Source organism: Bos indicus x Bos taurus, chromosome 13 (genome assembly GCF_003369695.1).
Source record: "Bos indicus x Bos taurus breed Angus x Brahman F1 hybrid chromosome 13, Bos_hybrid_MaternalHap_v2.0, whole genome shotgun sequence".
NCBI lineage: Eukaryota > Metazoa > Chordata > Mammalia > Artiodactyla > Bovidae > Bos > Bos indicus x Bos taurus.
In genome coordinates, this window is record NC_040088.1 from 52,136,661 (window position 1) to 52,156,950 (window position 20,290).

Genomic DNA, 20,290 nt, shown 5'->3' on the forward strand with positions numbered 1-20,290 from the left:
TTTTCTTTCTGGCTTACTTCACTCTGTATAATAGGCTCCAGTTTCATCCACCTCATTAGAACTGATTCAAATGTATTCTTTTTAATGGCTGAGTAATACTCTGTTGTGTACCACAGCTTTCTTATCCATTCATCTGCTGATGGACATCTAGGTTGCTTCCATGTCCTGGCTATTATAAACAGTGCTGCAATGAACATTGGGGTACACGTGTCTCTTTTAATTCTGGTTTCCTCGTTGTGTATGCCCAGCAGTGGGATTGCTGGGTCATAAGGCAGCTATTTCCAGTTTTTTAAGGCATCTCCACACCGTTCTCCATAGTGGCTGTACTAGTTTGCATTCCCACCAACAGTGTAAGAGGGTTCCCTTTTCTCCACACCCTCTCCAGCATTTATTGCTTGTAGACTTTTGGATCGCAGCTGTTCTGACTGGTGTGAAATGGTACCTCATTGTGGTCTTGATTTGCATTTCTCTGATAATGAGTGATGTTGAGCATCTTTTCATGTGTTTGTTAGCCATCTGTATGTCTTCTTTGGAGAAATGTCTATTTAGTTCTTTGGCCCATTTTTTGATTGGGTCATTTATTTTTCTGGAGTTGAGCTGTAGGAGTTGCTTGTATATTTTTGAGATTAGTTGTTTGTCAGTTGCTTCATTTGCTATTATTTTCTCCCATTCTGAAGGCTGTCTTTTCACCTTGCTTATAGTTTCCTTTGTTGTGCAGAAGCTTTTAAGTTTAATTAGGTCCCATTTGTTTATTTTTGCTTTTATTTCCAATATTCTGGGAGGTGGGTCATAGAGGATCCTGCTGTGATGTATGTCAGAGAGTGTTTTGCCTGTGTTCTCCTCTAGGAGTTTTACAGTTTCTGGTCTTACGTTTAGATCTTTAATCCATTTTGAATTTTATACAGCAGCAGAAGCGTCTAAAAAATTACCCCGGGCATTTCTATTTGTTATTACAACAGACGGAAATCTCCCATTTTTAGTATAAACGTGTCAGGTTTGGGGAAGCAGTGCTATTTGATTTATTTTGCTTTACCTTATTCCCTGTGGGATCTTTGGGCTTTGTCTGGTCAGGGGTGTCCCTGGAAATGGGCCTAAGACAGTAGTGTTTCACCCCTCGCATCGCAGGGTGTGTGCCCGCCTCTGGGTCGTGTCCTGGTCTCGGCCTCACTGTTGGCTCCCATTGAGTCCTCGCTCTGAGGCTCCCTCTTCTTGCACTTGGGGTAGCTGGCAGCCCATCAGTGGTTCCCCATAAAGGTGGCAATGGCTCAGCCCCTATGTTGGGGCTTCAGGGAGGCATGTGGGGCAGGGACCCCTGGTTTTCAAGCCCTGGCCCTTGTGCTTCTGCTTTGCAGGAATCACCAAAGCCGAAAGCAGTATGGATGATGCTGCAGGAAGAGCCAGAAGGGGGAGTTTGGTGGGTAGACTTCCCGTCCATGCTGACGAGAGAAACTCCGTGTGGTCCAGCCGTTTCCGGCTCCCGGCAGCCGCTGATGCCTGGTCTCTTCCGCCCCTTTTGTAGCTGAAGGGGACCCTGTTTTCAGCGCCAACCAGATGGTTCTAAAGACCAATGTGTGACCCCACCTCCCCGGCCCTTCCGTGGGCTGCGCACAGGCGAGCGCCCGTCCTTATGTTTTGCGCGGTGCCTGCTGCACCCAGAGCCTGTCACCCTTCGCAGTTTTGTTTCTTTGGCTCAGGGGCTACAAAATGCTCTTGCTTGAAAAGCCCCCGGATCAGCTGTGCCCCAGCTGGGCTGCTCTGCCATCACTGCCGCCCGGTACCCTACAGTGACCTTCAGGCCAGAAGGACAGTGACACCTTGTCACATGACCACCCTGGGGCACCATGAAGTTGCTGCCACGCAACAAGGTTCTGTGGACAAGGGGGTTTGGTGCTCTTTTCCCTGGTTGTCGTCATCCTCCCCAGGGCTGATTTCCCGGGAGTGATCTAAGTGGAGAAGCGGATGCAACCCCCAGTTTCTGTGCTTTCTCCATCGAAAATGCCTTTCGTTTTGGGCTTCCCTGGTGGCTCAGGTGGTAAAGAATTCGCCTGCCCTGCAGGAGACCCAGGTTCTATCCCTGGGTTGGGAAAATCCCCTGGAGAAGGAAGTGGCTACCCACTCCAGTATTCTTGCCTGGTGAATCCCATGGAAAGAGGAGCCTGCTGGGCTACAGTTCGTGGGATTGCAAAGAGTTGGACACGACTGAGCAACTAACACTTTCACTTTTCCCATTTCATCTGCCCCTAATGTCAGTAGCCCACTGGGCTGGCAGAGAAGTCCTAATTTGGATCAGATTGATTGTTATGATCTTGTTCCACATGATTGGGTGCAGCCAAGGACATATGTATTGGACTCGTGATTTTCACATCACCACTGACTTACAAGTTTTCTGGGGGACTTCCCTGGTGGTCCAGTGGTTAAGACTTTACCTTCCAGTGCTGGGTGTGCAGATTCAACTCCTGGTCAGGGAACTAAGATCCCACATGCCTCATGGCCAAAAAAGAAAAAAAGAAGACATAAAACAGAAGCAATGTTGTAACAAATTCATGAAATGGTCCACATTAAGAAAAAAAAAAACTTAAAAAAAGAATGTTTTCTGAACCAAAATAAGGGCCCCCAGACCAGCAGCATCACTGACTTTTGGGAACTTGCTGGAAAGGCAGATTCCTGGGCCCCACCCCAAAGTACTGAATCAGAAACTCTAGGGTATGCCCCCAAATCTGTATTTTAACAAGCCCTCCTGGAATTCTGATATACTTGAGGCTTTGAGGCTCACTGATTTGTTTCTTTGTTTTCAAATTTTATTGTAGTTGATTTACAATGTGTTAGTTTCGGGTGTACAGCAAAGTGATTCAGTTACACGTGTACATATGTGCGTTGTTTGAGATTCCTTTCTCATAGAGGTCATTACATAATCTTGAGTAAGGTTCCCTGCGCTGTACAGTGGGTCCTTGTCGGTTGCCTGTCTTATATGTAGTCGTGTGTATGTATGTGTTCTCATCCCAAGTTCCTGATTTATCTCCCCTTTCCTCTTTGGTGATCATAAGCTTGCTTTCGATATCTGTGTTTCTGTTTTGTAAATAAATTCATTTCTTTCTTTCTTTTTTCAAATTAGGTATCGGAGGCCAAATGCTTTAGCATAGACCTTGGTGCAGAGATTGGAATATTCTATGTTCTTGCTGTCCAGCATGGCAGCTGCAAGTGACTGTCAAGGTCTCTAAATGTGGCTACTGTGACCAGGCAACTGAATTACTAATTGTATTTCATGTCAGCTAATCGCAACTTAAATTTATTACTTACTATTTTTCTGTCTTTTTTAGTGTGCATGCGTGCTAAGTTGCTTCAGTCTTTCTACTCTTTGCGGCCCCGTGGACGGTAGCCCACCAGGCTCCTCTGTGATACCCTCATCCCGTTCCCTCACTTCCCACCCCACCACCTCCAGACCTCTGGTGGCAACATAGCTGATCTCTTTTTCAATACGTTTTTTTGGTGTGTTGTGTTGTTATGTTTGGTGTGTGGTTTTTTTTTTTTTAATATTAATAGATTTCACTATAAATGAGATCATACAGTATTTGTCTCTGTGTGACTCTCTTCACTTAGCATGATTCCCTCGAGGTCCATCTATGTTGTTGCAAATGACAGGATTTCCTTCTTTTTTTATGGCCAAATTGTATTTGTGTGTGTGTGAGAGAGAGAGACAGTGAGTGTGTATGTATCACATTTTCTTTATTCATCTGTCAACAGACACCTAAGCTGTTTCCATATCTTGGCTGTTGTGAATAATGCTGCTGTGACCTTGAGGGTAATGACTTTGTTTCCTTCAATTAAATGCCTAGAAGTGGAACTGCTGGGTCATATGGTAGTTCTATTTGTAATTTCTTGAGGAACTGCCACATTTTTCTGTAGAGGTTGCACCATCTTACATTCCCTCTCTAGACTTAAGGAGCCACGGGTAGCTAGTGACTGCATACTCACCCTCCCAGCCCCACAGCATCTCCTGCCATTTATTATTGTGTGAATAAACTCCTGAAAGCCTTCAAGAAAATAAGTTATTGATTGTGCAATGGTTAATTTTATCCTGGAAGAAAATTGCTCTTAGAGTGAAGTTCCAGTTGCTACAACAGTAGTTGATTTAGGGTCTGATGTTGGAGAGAGGGTAAGCTGTTGTTAGCTAGTGGGGAAAGCATGTTCCTGAGTGTAACCCTGGTTTTGTGAACATGTTTCATCATCTGTGCAGTGCTGGTGGCTATGCCTGTTGTATGTGTAACTTACGTGGACAGATACATGTCCTGTTAGGAGTCAGGCTGTCATTCAGAACTGAAGCTGGCCAGGGGTTCTTAGAGTTGGAGCTGTCCGTCCAGTGCTTCCTGCCCTAGGGAGCTTTGTAAAGAGATGTTCATGGAAATCAGGCGAGACCCTTTTTGTCTTGCTCCCCTCTTGAGTGTCCCTAGGCACTTTTGGTTTCTAGTCTTAGAACCATCCAGAGGCTGGTGGCTTAAAAACCTCTGGAACAATTTTTAGTTCATAGATTGAAGAGGATTCAAAGGAAAAGAGGGTCTTCCTGAGCTTGTTAGCTTGAATAATTAGAAATGCCAGAAGATGCTCCGAGATCAGTCTCTGGGCAGAGTTCCTGGGATGACATGACCCCATCTTTGTCTCCTTTTCCAAAACACAGCAGAAGCTCTGGGCCGAGAGCACCCCCAGCATTCTCTGTTCCTGCAACCAGAGCTAATCGTGGCATGCAGGAGCCTGGGCACCCCTGTGAGTTTCTCTAGCAACTGAAGCCTCAGAATTGAGGCAGCCAACGATATTAGTTAGACAGCAAACGATACTAAATTCTCTGTCACAGGCAAAGTTCTACATGACTGAGCTTCCTAATTGAGGGCCCCATTTCTTGCATTATTTAAATCCATATCATTGATTTTTGCAATCACTTCTTCTCAGAATCACAGAATACTAAAGCTGGGTGGAAGGGAATGGAAAAATGGTCATAATCCAGCCTTCCTAATTTAAACTGAAGGGAGTAGAGGCTCAGAGAGGTTGTGAGTTAAGGACACACAGTGAGTTCAGAGCTGGTCAGGAAAGTGCAGAACTAGCCCAAGACGAGTGAGCCAGGCCTCCTGGGTTCTCGCATCACAGCCTCTCAGTTTCTTCTGTGGACTCGGCTCCTTGTCTGTTGACTCGGTGTGTACCACTGGTGGGGGTGGAGAGGGCTCGGAAACTGGACAGATGGATGAAGAAGGGACATCTCAGATGCATAATAAGAAATGTATTGATGCTCACTGCTTACTTATATTTTAAAATGCTGCTTCTTGCTGGTGTGTCATGTAGCTGTTCTGAAAATTCCAAAAGAATATTCTGACCTGTGACACGTTGCTGCTCCCTTTTCATAATAGATTTTCACAAATTGTTCATGGATCTATGTATATGATTTAGCCACTGCACAACTGTTACTCATATTGTTAACTGTTTTTTTTTGTTTTTTTTTTTTTAATGGACAGTTTTGTTGGGATCAGTTTGCTTTCCAGCCACCAGACCTGTCTCTGGTGATTGACTCTGATAACCCACCTTTTTGTAACTTTTTAATTTTTTAAATTAAAAAATTTTTTTTCTCTCTTTTTTTTAAAGTATTTATCTATCTGCCTAGGATCTTTGTTGCATCATGTGAGATCTTTTTTGGTTGCAGCTCATGGACTCTCTAGTTGCAGCACGTGGATGGCATGTGAGATCTTAGTTCCCTGTCCAGGGATCAAACCTGCATCCCCTGCATTGCAAGGCAGATTCTTAACCATTGGACCACCAGAGAGGTCCCGTGACTTACTTTCTTTAAGTAGTCTGCCTCTCTTACTTTATCCCAAAAGTATTGAAATGTTCAGTGCTATAAGTTTATGCTTCTGTGCACAAAATAAGCATTCTCTAGATGCTGGTTGAAAGCATGAATGTCATCCCATCCAGACAGGTCTGAAGGTTAATTTCCTTTGCTTTTAACTACGGTGGGGGTGGTGAGGGGGAGGATTCTGTAGTCTAGGAAGAATATTAGCTGTAAAAATTTTTTTCCTCTTCTTGTTTGAATGGAGTCTTTAGTAAACGATTCACATGCACACCAAAAATCTGGGAAAGGCTGGGTAAATTGAATGTGGGGTTATTGTTTGTGTCCACAGAACAAAGCCCTAAATCACATTTAGCATAACGTGTGGTTTTAAATTGGACTGATTTAGCAAGGAGAGTGAAATAATCTCTCATCCTGTCAAAAAAGGCGATACCTTCAGACCAGCATTTAATTGCATTGGCAAAGTAACTTCGGGAAAGCGGCAGTAATTCTGGCTGCATTATTCTTGGTTTGTGGTTAAATTGAGATCATCATTTTCTCCTGGTTGCCCTAACTTTCTTTATTGCTCTTCAAGCTAATCAGATGAATGTGGGGAGAGAAGCTTAGTGGTAGCTGGAGGGTGAACAGGGAGAGAGTGAGGTCTGAGCAGGGCTGTAGTCCTCTGTCGATTCGCTCTTGACATACTCCAGGGGTCCAGGTAGAGAGAACCCATGAACACCTCTAAATCCAGCAGGCACAGTCTGATGAATTTCCTTGTGGTCATTTATGCAAAGTGAATACGATCCATTCCTGAAAAAGTATGTTATGGAGGGCACACCTAAACATGTGCTTTTGTAGCCAGATCCTACAGGTCGGGCTTGTCTGCATTCCTCTTGGTACTGGGGAGTGAGGTGCTGGAGGAATTCCTAGTTGCCTCAGTGATCCCCTTCAAGCCTACCTTTTTATCTCCATCCCCACAACCAGCCTCTTCAGTCAGCTCATCCACGCCTTGCTCATTTTCCATCTGGACCACTGCCTCTTCCCCTGTCTTCGTTCAGACTAATTCCTCGTCTCCACAATCCCTTCCTCTAGCAAACGTGTGTCTCTGAACTTGTACCAAGCGTCTAAAAGTAATCAAGTCATCGATACCTGAGACATTTTATAAAGCTGAAAATGATGACTCAGCTGTAATGAGCGCTGTGCCTGCCACCTTCCTTCTGTTCCCCTGGGAGTTATCCACTGGGGTTCTTGGTATGGCTGTCTTCTTATATATCTCAGGTTTCTGGGAACTTCCCTGGCAGTCCAGTAGCTAAGACTCCACAGTCCCAATGCAGGTTTCCCAGGTTTGATCCCTGGGGGAGGGACTAGATCCCACAAGCTACAACTAAAGATCCTGCATGTTGCAACTAAGACCTAATGCAGACAAATAAATTAGGAAATCAAACAAACAAAAAACCTGAGGTGTCTGGAATGTTACACACACCTGGGCCTTGGCTTTCAGCAACGTTGTCCCCAGGTTTCTCCAGTTTTCTGGGGCACCCCTGGAGGAGGATGTTGAGATGGGAAGAAAATGTACTAACGTAAGACCTAACAGTTCCTTCTGTGGTACCCAAGACCCTTGTCCATAGTTTCAGTTACCTGAATGTTTTGGTATTAAGAGCTTACACGAACCATGAATGGTGGCCAGTGACGTTTGTGAGAGACTGAATCAGCAGATGGGATACATGAAGTGCAATATATTGAAGTGAGACTTAGTATTTTTGAGATAAAGATGCCTTTGGCTTTTAAATTTGTATTTGCAAGTATATACTGTAGGGAAGGGGAGTGCTTTCAGCTCTCCAGTCGCTTTCTTTAACCTTTGATATGCACACTCGCGTTCCCTTCTTGCTACTGAACTGGTTTTTCATATGCCCGAATAATAACAATGTGGTGATCAGTTGCTAATCTGATACAAGGGTGTATGTGTGTGTGTGTGGATTGAGATGCAAAGGCAAAAATCAGAAACTTGGTAGGTTGATTGTTTTATCACTGAAGATTGAATTTAAACATCATCGTGATTTAGTCAAGTGTTAAGAGAACAGCTCTTCAGATAGCAGATTATTTAAACAGCTTGATGATACACAACTCGGGAAGGGATTTTGGAGTTTGCTGACTTTCTTTTGGAGATGTGAGGGAAGTAGAAGGAAGAAAACAACTGGACTCAGTAGATGTTACATGATTTTAAAAAATACAATTTTACATCTAGGAGAGTAAATCCTAAGAGTTCTTATCACAAGGAAAAACATTTCTTTTGTATTTTTATGAGATGATAGATGTTCACTAACCTTATTGTGATAATCATGATGTAAGTCAAATACTTAGGGTTTACACCTGAAACTTACATAGAGCTGTATGTTGATTATATCTCAATAAAACTGGTGGGAAAAATTTTTAAAAAAAGAAAGAAGTATAGAATGTTCTGTAATGTTTGCTTAGAGACTGTTCATGGCACAGATTTTCTCTTCTGCCCTTTGAGGAAACATTTCCATGTGAAGCCGGTGGTGAGCTACTACCTAAGAAACTCCCTACAGAAATTATGTAAGAGAGATATATATGTGAATAAGGTGATTGCGCTGGAGTTTCATCTTTCTCTCATTTGAAAGGAAAGCAGAATGTGTCGCTGGCATTCGCTGCCAGGGGCGAGGTTCCTGCATTCACACTCAGCGTTTCTGTTTCCACAGCTGTGCCACCAAACATAGCAGAACTGAAGAATCTGGAAGTACTTAACTTTTTTAATAACCAGATTGAGGAGCTGCCCACGCAGATCAGCAGTCTGCAGAAACTCAAACACCTGAACCTGGGGTGAGTCTCCTGGAGGGAGAGGGGAACAAGAGGAGGAGGAGCTGGAAGCCGGGATGCCGGTGGGAGCGAGGGAGGGGTTTGCCATTTTCAGGAGCAGCAGATCTCTAATTTTTTCCCCATGTTTTAGGTTTTTAAAAAAGTTTTATTGTTTTAATACATCCTTTCAATGGCCTATATTAGCGCAAAGCTGTGTGCTAATTGAGAAGCTAATTGTTGGTGTAATAAGGGAGTTTATTTTTACTGTATTTTGTTTCCAATAAAATTTTATTTCCGTTATGTTGCCTAAGAAGGAACCTATTTGCATAGCTAGCTTGAACTGTACAGGCCAGTTGTAATATGGTTGCTTTTTTTTTTCTCCATATTGAGTAGAAATAGTGTCTAAAGCACCTTCCTTCTATGGAGGGAAGGATATGTTTTCTAACACTACATTGATTCTTAACAATTTTTCCTTTTTATATTTGAGAAGTTATCAATCCTGTATCTGTCTTTATACAAAGGTGAAGAGAGGAGTTTTGATTCAGCTGAGGTTACAGAACCAGGTGCAGTGAATTAATAGTAATACCTTGTGTTCTTTTGTTGCTTTACAGTTTTTAGAGTCCTCATACCAGTGTTTGACCCTCTTAACAATTGGGACTGGGGAAGGGCAGGCATTACGGATTTCATTGTGTGGAAGGAAGCCAAGCCTTTTTCAAGAGGTTAAGTGGCTTGCTCCTGATTGGTCCTCAGGTTAGTGGCTGAGCAGACAGAGAATCCCACTGTCCATCAGATACTATACGCGCCCCCCAAAACTTGGACTTCTGAATTCCAGCTTCATTGTTGAGCTCTTAAAGGATACTGTCTGCTCCAAGCCTCATCCTCCATGTAAAGTAATATATCATTAAATTTTAGTCATAAACACTGATTCAGTTAGTGATTTGCATGGAGTGGCTATAGGAGCTGGCCAGGTATTTGTCAATTTACTAGGAAGCAATTGTGAAAAACAAAAATCATTCATGGATTGATTTTTAGTTCATGTTTTTCCACTGGGAGTCTGGTTAGACGCTCTTCATTTGCTATTCACTCCGGTTGAGAGACAGTCTTTGTAAGAACTGTGAGCATTCTTTTCTCATAATGTCTGAGAGGAAGTAGGGTTTAGAAGAAGGGGAAAGTCACCTGATATGAGACAGCTTTCTCTGACATATACGGAGACTGTACTCATCTGGCAAACCAGAAAAGAAAGGCTCCTCTGTTTATATCTCTGTTTTGAAAGATTAAGTCCTAATATTTCATTTGCATTTAAGAAGGAAGCTAAAACAAGACATATGTAATGGGTTGGCCCAAATGAACTTTTTTGCCAACCCAATACTAGACATGTATTCTTTTTTTTTTTTAATTAATTTTATTTTATTTTTAAACTTTACATAATTGTATTAGTTTTGCCAAATATCAAACTGAATCCACCACAGGTATACATGTGTTCCCCATCCTGAACCCTCCTCCCTCCCCATACCATCCCTCTGGGTTGTCCCAGTGCACCAGCCCCAAGCATCCAGTATTGTGCATCAAACCTGGACTGGTCTTCTTACTATTAAATTCTTCATCGTTTACTGAGGGAGTTGATATATATAAAGTACAAGAGAACCACCTAGGTCCGAGATGGTGGACAAGTTGACTTTCATTAGACCTCAAGCCTCAGTAAGTGCTCATTTTAACATACTGTATAAATGACACACCCATAGTTGCCATGGTAGTTCCTAGGTGGACCATAAAAGGTCAAAAAGTGGGTGGTGGCCCAATTTCTGGAAATCATGCCCCTTACCCAAAATAGTTGGGATAATCCTCCCATTCACTGGTGTATGAAATTACCCACGCCAATAAAAACTGGTAACCCCATACCCTGGTGCCTCTTGACTTCTGAGAGGGATGGCCACACTCTTGTCTGTGGAGTGTATGTCTGTCTGAATAAACATTCTTTCACCTAAAAAATGGTGCTAGGAATAGTACCTGGCACATTCATCATCATCATTGTTTTATTTATAGATTCATTTATCTTGGGACTATGTAAGTGCCTTTTCTACATGAGAGCCTTGCTCGTTTGAAGATCAGTGATGAATGTTGCAGCCTTAAGGATGGGGGCAGAGCAGCTGTCAGCGAGCAGGGAAGTGTGCAGCTGGATCGCTGACCAGCAGGAGGTGGTCAGGTAACAGTGGGGAAAGGGCCCAGGAGCGTGTTAGCATATAGGTGAGATTGGTGGAAGGATTCCTACAAGCTGTAGCAGTAGAGCTGAGACTCCGATACTGAGAGGACTGACAGGTAGATGGACGACATCTCTGATTGTGAAAAGGACTTATTTAAAAGCTCAGTATGTACATACAGTGGAATATTACTCAGCCATAAAAAGGAACAAATGTGAATCAGTTGTGCTGAGGTGGATGAACGTAGAGCCTGTTTGTTATAAGTCAGAGAAAAATACGTATTAACATATATGTGGAATTTAGCAAAATGGTACTGATGAACCTATTTTCAGAGGAAGAATAGAGACACCAGCATAGAAATGGACTTGTGGACCCAACAGGGGAAGGAGAGGGCAGACGAATCGAGAAAGTAGCTTTGACAGATAAACACCACCACATGTGAGACAGGTAGCTAGTGGGAAGCTGCTGTATAACACAGGGAGCTCAGCCCCACGCCCTGTGATGATCCAGAGGGGTGGGATGGGACTTGGGGTGGACGGAGGCTCAAGAGGGAGGGGACATATATATAGTTATGACTGGTTTGTGTTGATGTATGGCAGAAACCAGCACAACATTGTAAGGCAGTTATCCTCCAATTACAATAAACTGAGAAAAGATAAAAAGCTCAGAGCACCGCCTGTTCCAGGCGTTGCAAGTCTCGTGGTGTCCTGAGTGTAAAGTGTAAGGCGGGAGGAGGTGAGGCAGGAGATGAGGCCAGGCAGAGAAGCACTCATCTGTGCATTCGATGAGTGTTTCTGGAGCTCTCTGTTCAGGTGCTGGCCATCCGGCCCTCAGGGATCCTATATCACAGTTGGGGAAACAGCCTGGAAATAAGTAAATGTCCATTGTGGCAGGGAGTTGAGTGCTAATGGAGGGCCTTGTGTCAGATAAAGGAGCTCTGGTCTTAACCTGCTGACCACTGGGGAGTTGTCACCGGGAAGTGGCGGGTAAGATGATACTGGTATGAAAGATCACGTGGAGGAGAAGTTGGATGAAACCCACCAAGTTAGCGTTTCTGGTGAACCAGGGTAGGAACAGTGAAGGTGGGGAGGGATTTTATATGAAAAGCAGATACAAGTGGTAAAATTCATGAGGCGGTACGGATGGGACGATGGAGCTGAAATAGATGTATAGAAGCAGCTTTGGGGAGGACGGAAGGGGCCTAGGTTTTGTTCGGTTGAGTTCAAGGTGCTTCAGGACAGAGTTGTAAACTTTCCTTTTTAATCGAACACTTTTGAATTGCCTCTTTGTCGACTTTGAAGCTGTTTGCATTTTTGGCTCTTGCTGATTTATTGATTGTATAACACTCTCTGGATTTAATTACCTAGCTGTATGGATGGGGTTGTCAGAGTTTGAACCCAATTCCTAGTTCTCTGGGAGAGGGATTAAGATAGGTTTCTGTAAATGGTACTTTTTTCCTCAAATGGCATGAAGAATTTTATCTGTGCAGCCCTGTTTAAGGCAAGGCATGGAGGAGGACTCAGAATAAACAGACAATTTAAAAAAAAAAAAGTGCAGCAGAGCAGTTAGGCCACATGTAATCCAAGCTTCATGTTCAGCCAGATGTTGATTTTGAAGTTTTATATCCAATTTTCTATTTATTCTGATGATCCCCAAACCAGAGAGGATTGTAGGCCATCTGAATAAACAGAAGGATGATGCTCTTCATTCTTCCATTGTGTCATTCATTATGCAGAGTTATTTTTATTTTATTAAAAAAGTGTAAAGTCACATAGGTTACAAGGTGGTAATTATTTTGGGTATAACCTCATGGCCAAGAGCATCATGCCAACTATTCTGGGATATCTTGTTTTTTGCTATGTTTCTTGGCATGTGGGATCTTAGTTTCCTGACCAGAAATCGAGCCCCAGCCCCCTTCTTTTGGAAGCATGGAGTCTTAACCACTGGACCACCAGGGAAGTCCCTGGAATAACTTTTGACCTTTTGACCTAGTTAGATGAAGGAGCTTATCTTACGAAGATTTAGAAGTTTTCACTGAGCACAGTGTTGAGTGTTCATGGTTTTGGTATTTGTTTTGTTTTGCTAAGTGTGTGAGCAGGTCACTGTGGAGGTGAGGAAAAAATCTGCCTTTCAGGCAAGAAGGTTTTATTGAATCAGGAATCACCCCAGAGGACCTCTGGAGATCAGTGTTCCAAAAGAGAAGTGTTCAAATGGGCCTTCCTTTAGCTTTTGAAGAGGAAAAAGGGGAAAAGTGCCAGACATCCTTTGACTCTGGTTTTGTCAAGTTCTCCATCATATGCGGGCATCTTCCCATTTCCATATGCATTTGAAAAACGTTCACCTGCAAACAGAACTTAAACCATTGGGCATGGTTGAGTCATCAGGAGCTTTATCTTCTAACACCTGAATTGGTTGGAGAGTAAGCAGATGGGGAAGCCATCCTTGATGGTTCAGACTCCACAACGGTCTCCTTAGGCAAGCTCGTCTCTTTGAGGCTGACTCAGATTCTCTTTCCAGCTTCATGAAAAGCAGTTGTAGTTACAGCCATCATTTCTTGAGAACCTACCTGGGAGCCAGAAATTGTTTTAGGGGCTTCCCATGTCTTCTCTCTCCACTTTCTAGTGGTCCTTCTGGGAAGGTATCGCTAGCCTCATCTTCAGTTCAGTCGCTCAAAACTCGTGTCCAACTGTTTGCGAGCACATGGACTGCGGCAACCAGGCCACCCTGTTCATCACCAACTCCCAGAGTTTACTCAAACTCATGTCCATCGAGTCAGTGATGCCATCCAACCATCTTATCCTCTGTCGTCCCCTTCTCCTCCTGCCTTCAGTTTTTCCCAGGATCAGGGTCTTTTCCAGTGAGTCAGCTCTTTGCATCTGGTGGCCACAGTGTTGGAGTTTCAGGTTCAGGATCAGTTACAGCATTCATCTTACAGTTGAGGAAATCGGGTCTCAGAGAAGCTGAGTTACCCAAGGCCACCTGGTCAGCGAGCGCTGGAGCTAGACCTCCACCCTAGCTCTGTTCTGTCCTCTCTGGGCATCCTTGAGTGCTGGAGCTCTCGGAGGACGCCCTGAAAAGAGGCAGCTCCCATGTGTAGATGGAGATGTAGATGACCCCTGCAGGGGAAGGCAGCACATGCCACCCGTCAGTGCCAGGGAGCCAGGGAGTCACCCTTTGTGTGCGGTGTCCAGAGGTACAGGTCCAGTGGTAGCTGAGTCGACCCTGCTTTGAGACCTTCCTGATGCATTGTTAGGGCTTTCTTTCTGCCCTGTGGATTAGCAGGCCCAGTGCTGTCCCCGCTGCCGACTGCAGGGGCCTCTGCTGAGTCCCTGACACCTTGGAGGAGAGGGGAGTGGAATTGGTTTCTTGCTCAGGGAATAAAAAGAAGCTTCAGTTTAGTAGATTCTTGACATGCACAGGTGGATAGGCTCGGGCTTGCTCTAGGCTGGAGAGTGGACAAGATCTGTCTTTTTGGTGAGACGCTTCTTCCCACTAAGAAAGTCTGAAAGTGGATTTCTTGCATCTTATGTTTCAAAAGTGTACTTCTGGGTTTGGAAAGAAAAACTTTTTTGGTCATTTTCAAAAATGGGTAACTCAGAGAAAGATTTAAGGAAGGAAGCACTTGCTGTGTACTTCCGTGCCTTTCTCACTGTCTCTGATTTCTTTCCTTCAGTTTACTCAGCATCCTCACGTGGGGGTCCAGGAATCAGGGGTGCCTTGGCCTCCAGGAGTGCCGGGGGCTCTTACATACCTGTCATTCTCATCAGGAGAGTCAGAGGTCCTTGGTGCTGAACCTGTGTTAACCTGACACTCCATTGCCATGTTCCAGAGATCATTATAAGTACTGTTCCGCCTGCATTTCAGTTTTGGAGACCCCGTGAAACACTTGACAAAGATGTGCTTCACAAATTGTGAATTCACAGAAAGTATCAGTTATTAGGGCTTCCCAGGTGGCACAGTAGGGGAAAAAAACGAAAACAAAAACCCACCTGCCAATGCAGGAGATGTAAGAGATGCAGATTCAGTCCCTGGGTTGGGAAGATCCCCTGGAGAAGGAAATGGCAACCCACTCCAGTAATCTCTGTAAAATCCCATAGACAGAGGAGCCTGCTGGGCAGTCCATGGGATTGCAAAGAGTTGGGCACAACTGAGCACAGCACAGCAGCAGCAGCAGTTCAACAAATTGTGCTGGAGGTTAACTTGCTAACTGTAAAGTTAACCTAAGATTTCACACCCATCAAGAGGTGGGCATCGCTTCTTTTCTAGTTTCTCTCTGCTCTCAGCTGTTTCCTGTGAAGCCTGTTTGGTGGGTTTGAATAGGATTGTGTGTCATGTGAGAAGGATTGGGGTCTAGAATTATGTTTGGCATCACAGCACCCCCCCACACTTTCAGTATTTGTCAGTCTATATTATTAAAAATTTTTTTGAAATCATATTTTAAGTGTATTCAAAGAGAATAACATTAAAAAAAATAAGAGTCTTACAAGTGGAACATAATAGAAAAATATTTTTCTTAGCTTTCCTTAGCTTTCATTGGAGGTGTGTATGTGTATGTGTTTAAGGGCTTGCTTCCCTGGTAGCTCAGATGGTAAAGAATCCACCTGTGATGCGAGAGACCCAGGTTCCATCTCCGGGTCGGGAAGATCCCCTGGAGAAGGGAATGGCAACCCACTCCAGAATTCTTGCTTAGAGAATCCCAGAGACAGAGGAGCCTCAGCCATGGAGTCACAAACAGTCAGACGTGACTGAACAACTAACACTTTCGCTTTTTATATATATATTAAAAATTTTTCAATTGTGATGTAAAGTACGGATAACATAAGTATACCGTATTTATGTTTCTGTGATTCAGAAGCATTACATGTATTCCCATTGTTTTGCAGCCTATCTCTAGAAGTTTCTCATCTTGCCATACTAAAACTCTATACCCATTAAAAACTCCCCATTCCCCTCCTCCCTCCCCATCCCCGGTCCCTGGCAAACTTGATTCTAATTGGAGATGGTACTGAACTACTATCAATAGTTGCAAAACAAAACAAAATAAAGTGATTTTTTTTTTGTCTCCCATTGGGAGGAATAAGCAAAATCAAATAAAGCAGAAGTCTGAAAACTATGAGACTTCACATGTATCTTCTGAGGTCTTATCATTGCTACACTTATAAAGAAGTTTTTCTCTAGAAGGAAAGATATTTTGTGATGTGTTTATTTTCTGTGTAAAACAGTGTCGGAGCACCACCATTGGAGAAAGTGACAGCTAAGGCATTTTCAAATGTTTCATGGACTTGGAAATCACCTGGCTAGAATTACTAGGCTGGTAAAAATAACATAAAGTGAATGGGATTACGGTTGGGTTTTCAGCTTTGAGCCCCTCACAGGTGACTCTGAGACTCGGCACACAGAGGTGATCTGAGTAGTCCATATACATACATGTTTTGTGTGTGACATTTTATATTTTTACCCCCAACAACAGCATGAATAGACTAAACACTCTGCCTCGAGGATTTGGATCGCTTCCGGCTCTGGAGGTCCTTGATTTGACTTATAACAACTTAAATGAAAATTCTCTTCCTGGAAACTTCTTCTATCTGAGTAAGAAACTTTTAATCCTATAAATCTCCTTAAAATGGTCCTCTGCATTCTAAAAGGGAAATTTATTTGCCAGGTCCCAAACTCCAAGAGAAATTATTGGACATATATATATTTTTTTTACTTCACATTCCTTTGAATGTTCCCTCATAGCTCAGCAGTATGTATATTTGATAAATTATGATCTAACACCATTGCACTCAAGTGGACTTGGTAATGTCATATTAACTTTATGATAGAAATTTTTGCCTAAATGAGATCATCTCACATTTAGCTAGAGAGCTTGACTGTCTTTTTAAAGAACATGCAAAAAAAAATTATATATATATATATATATGTATATGTATAGTATGTGACTTTCTCATGTGTTGCTATTAATGATTTGAAGGCTTTTTGCCCAAAGATATTCCAATGAGTTACTTATAAAAATATACATTAATAAACCACTAGCAGAATTTTAAACATTTCTAGCCAAGATTCTTGTTATAAGACTTTTAAAAAGTATTCTTATTGATATAATCTGTTTCGTCTACAGCATGTCATCAGACACTAAGAAATCACCAGTCATAGATGAACACACTTTATCCTCTTATATGTAAACACATTTCTTGCTGCAGATGCTTGTGAAAAATAGGAAAAAGTGATTTTCTGAGAACTCATAAAATATTTAGGAGAGAGTTGTTGTCTTTAGGTGAATGTTCTGTTTTTCCAAATAGTGACATAGCTGGCCTCCAGAGATTCTGATTTTTCTGAGTTAGTCTCTATAAAGTTTCTTTTTTTTTTTTTTTAACCTTCCATATATACTTTATCAGGGCTTCCCTGGTAACTCAGCTGGTAAAGAATCTGCCTGCAATGCAGGAGACCCCAGTCCGATTCCTGGGTCTGGAAGATCCCCCAGAGAAGGGATAGGCTACCCACTCCAGTATTCCTGGGCTTCCCTGGTGGCTCAGACGGTAAAGAATCACCTGCAATTCGGGAGACCTGGGTTCGATCCCTGGGTTGGGAAGATCCCCTGGAGGAGGACATGGCAACCCACTCCAGTTTTCTTGCCTAGAGAATCCCCATGGACAAAGGAGCCTGGTGGGCTACAGTCTGTGGGGTCACAAAGAGTCAAACACAACTGAGAGACTAAGCACAGCATGTATTCTTTATTCCAGACTTTGTCAGGCCCATGAAACCAACTTTAGCATGTTTTCTTGGACCATGGGAGAAACTGCTTTTCTTACGTCTATTAACATACAATTCTGTTGAATTTTAAGACATTAGAATGTAGTTGAATACATGTAAACAAATAAAACTACATCTAATTATACTCCTTCCTTTTGGTTAAGGATGAAATGATGCCTTAGGGTTTTACCCTTCAGTGGTTTAGGGACTGATATCCTTGTATAATATTGTAAACAGATTTCTGCCTAAATTAGGGTTTTCTCTGTTTTTAAATTCCACTGCACTATTTTAACTCCTTCATCTTCATTTATTTTTGTGGTTAAGGCTATGGGAACAAGTAATATTAGTCTGATGATGAAAACAATGAACTATGATTCTGACCTCCATCACGAGAAAGCCTTTTGGTTCTTTATTTTTTGACCTAGTTCTCTTTATACAACCAAGCTCTTTTGCCCTGAGCATTGATATAAATGACACAGTGGCTTTCTTGGTTTCACTCTGGATGCAAATTGAGCCATACAGGTGAATCAGAAGTAATTGAAGAAAAATAGCTATCTTTTCTGAAAGTGAATTGAAACTCTGTGCCAGCAGCTGCCAGTGCCCACGAGTTGTTAATTATATCAGTCCTCTTGGATATAGATATTTTCCTGAACACACCAGCTACACAATAAGCCAGTAAATCTAAGTTTGACCTGCTGGTTATTATCGCGAGCCCTAGGTATGTCACAGGCTTTTCACCACACCAGGGTTATTAATCAAAGCTGACTCCCACGTATTGATCAGACCTCAAATGGTTGGGTTCCATGCCACCCTGTTTATATATTGCTGTTTAATTTGCAGCCACCCTGCGTGCACTCTATCTAAGTGACAACGATTTTGAGATCCTGCCGCCAGATATCGGGAAACTCACAAAGTTGCAGATAGTAAGTAATTTATCTAAATTCTTAGAAAATCAATTCACTCCTACAGCCCTTGTAGGAGTAGAATCAAGGCAATTTGAGCCAGAGTATGGTTTGTTTTGCAGGAATAAAAGCCACTGCTCTGTGAGACCATTCGTTGCCTGTCTGCGGACTCTTGTAAATAAATTGGAAGGATTGAGCCTTCGAGGAAGAGAGGGCAAGGGCGAGGACGAGGGCCTCTGCCGAGCGCCTCTTTATGTGAAAATTGTTTTGACACCCCCTTGTTTCTCTTCTATTTAGCTCAGCCTTAGGGATAACGACCTGATCTCGCTGCCTAAGGAAATCGGGGAGCTTACTCAGCTTAAGGAGCTCCACATTCAAGGGAACCGCCTGACCGTTCTGCCCCCAGAACTAGGTAAGGTGGCTGATGAATGAGCCGAGTTCTGGCTTTAATTATTAATAATGATCCCAGTGCAGAAGCTCTGCAAACTCCTCTCTCCTCTTCTCGGCGAGAACCCTCCACCCGGGCACCCAGTTCTCAAGCTTCCTAGTAGCATTTGTCATTGACCAGAGTTGAGCTGCTCTGGGTTTGACCTGCCCTGAGGCTCCGTTGAGCACCTGCAACTCCGAGCATCTCGACACTGCTGATGGCAGATGACCAGGCCTGGCTGCCTGCCTGGAGCCGTGGGAAGAGCCTGGCATGAGGAATAATGGTCTTACCTGGGGCTCCTCCTTTACCGTTGGTGATGATGGCTTTTTTGAAAGGAACCTATCACTCATTTTTTTGATCATTTAGTTTTCTATCTTAATCCCTTGAAAACTTTTTATCAAATAGTTACAGTATTTATGACAGTTGCTTAAAACTACTACATTTCCAAACATGAATTTGGTTGTCTCCTGATGCCATCTTCAGTGGGAACGGTTAACATGTGTTCTCATTGGGAATTCCTCAGTCCTCCTGCCGCGGCCCCTGTGTCTTACTAGGCTGCTGGTCATTCAGATGGCCCTAGGTGACCTTAACGACCTTCCTTGGAAATAACATCCGCACAGGTTCCTCTGTTATTGAGGTTATGTTGCTCTTCTAGAAAAGTTTCATGAGTTCTCCTGTCTTGCTTGTGGAGACTGTGGATGTCCTCTCATTTCTTCAATACGTTGAACTGTATTGTTTCTCAAACTATGACTGTTTGCTTTTTTGCTCCAAAATAGCACGATTTTATTTACTTGTTTATTTATTGCATTTTATTGAAATATAATTGATTCACAATGTTGTGTTAATTTCTCCTGTACAGAAAGTGATTCAGTCATGCATATATGTATATATATATTCTTTTTCATATTCTTTTCCATTATGGTTTATCACAGGGTATTGAGTATAGTCCCCTGTGCTATATAGTGGGACCTTGTTTATCCATCCTATATATAATAGTTTGCATCTGCTAACCCCAAACTCCCACTCCATGCCTCTCCTACCTGCCTCTCTTGGCAACCACAATTATGTTCTCTATGTCTGCAGAATAACACAACTTTAAAAAACACACTTGACCCAGCAATTCTTTGAGGAAGTATCTCAAATGAGTGGTAGTTATGAGGCCAGTTGTTATTAATGAGAATGTGAGCACCATGAGAAACAGGGTATATATGTGTTCCTGCTCTGTCCCCAGTGCCTCCCACATGCTGGGAACAAGGTAACTTCTCGAGAGATAAGTACTGAATGAGGTAATGATACGAAGACCTCAGATAGCAAGGTATTGGTTGGGAAGGCTACAAGCGGGCTGAGTCCGGCTTCTGTCCAGAACTGTGCTGTCCAGGAGAAGCCG

The 20,290-nt window shown here is 43.0% G+C and overlaps 1 protein-coding gene across 2 annotated transcripts in view; it reads left to right on the forward strand.

Moving 5' to 3' along the window:
• RSU1 (Ras suppressor protein 1) overlaps positions 1–20,290 on the forward strand; it is a 213,631-nt gene that overhangs the window by 43,024 nt on the left and 150,317 nt on the right. For both annotated transcript variants that reach the window (XM_027559851.1, XM_027559852.1), the window contains 4 exons: positions 8,527–8,647; positions 16,292–16,410; positions 18,415–18,497; positions 18,774–18,888. In XM_027559851.1, the coding sequence (XP_027415652.1) occupies positions 8,527–8,647; positions 16,292–16,410; positions 18,415–18,497; positions 18,774–18,888 (438 nt within the window). The remainder of the gene's footprint in view (positions 1–8,526; positions 8,648–16,291; positions 16,411–18,414; positions 18,498–18,773; positions 18,889–20,290) is intronic.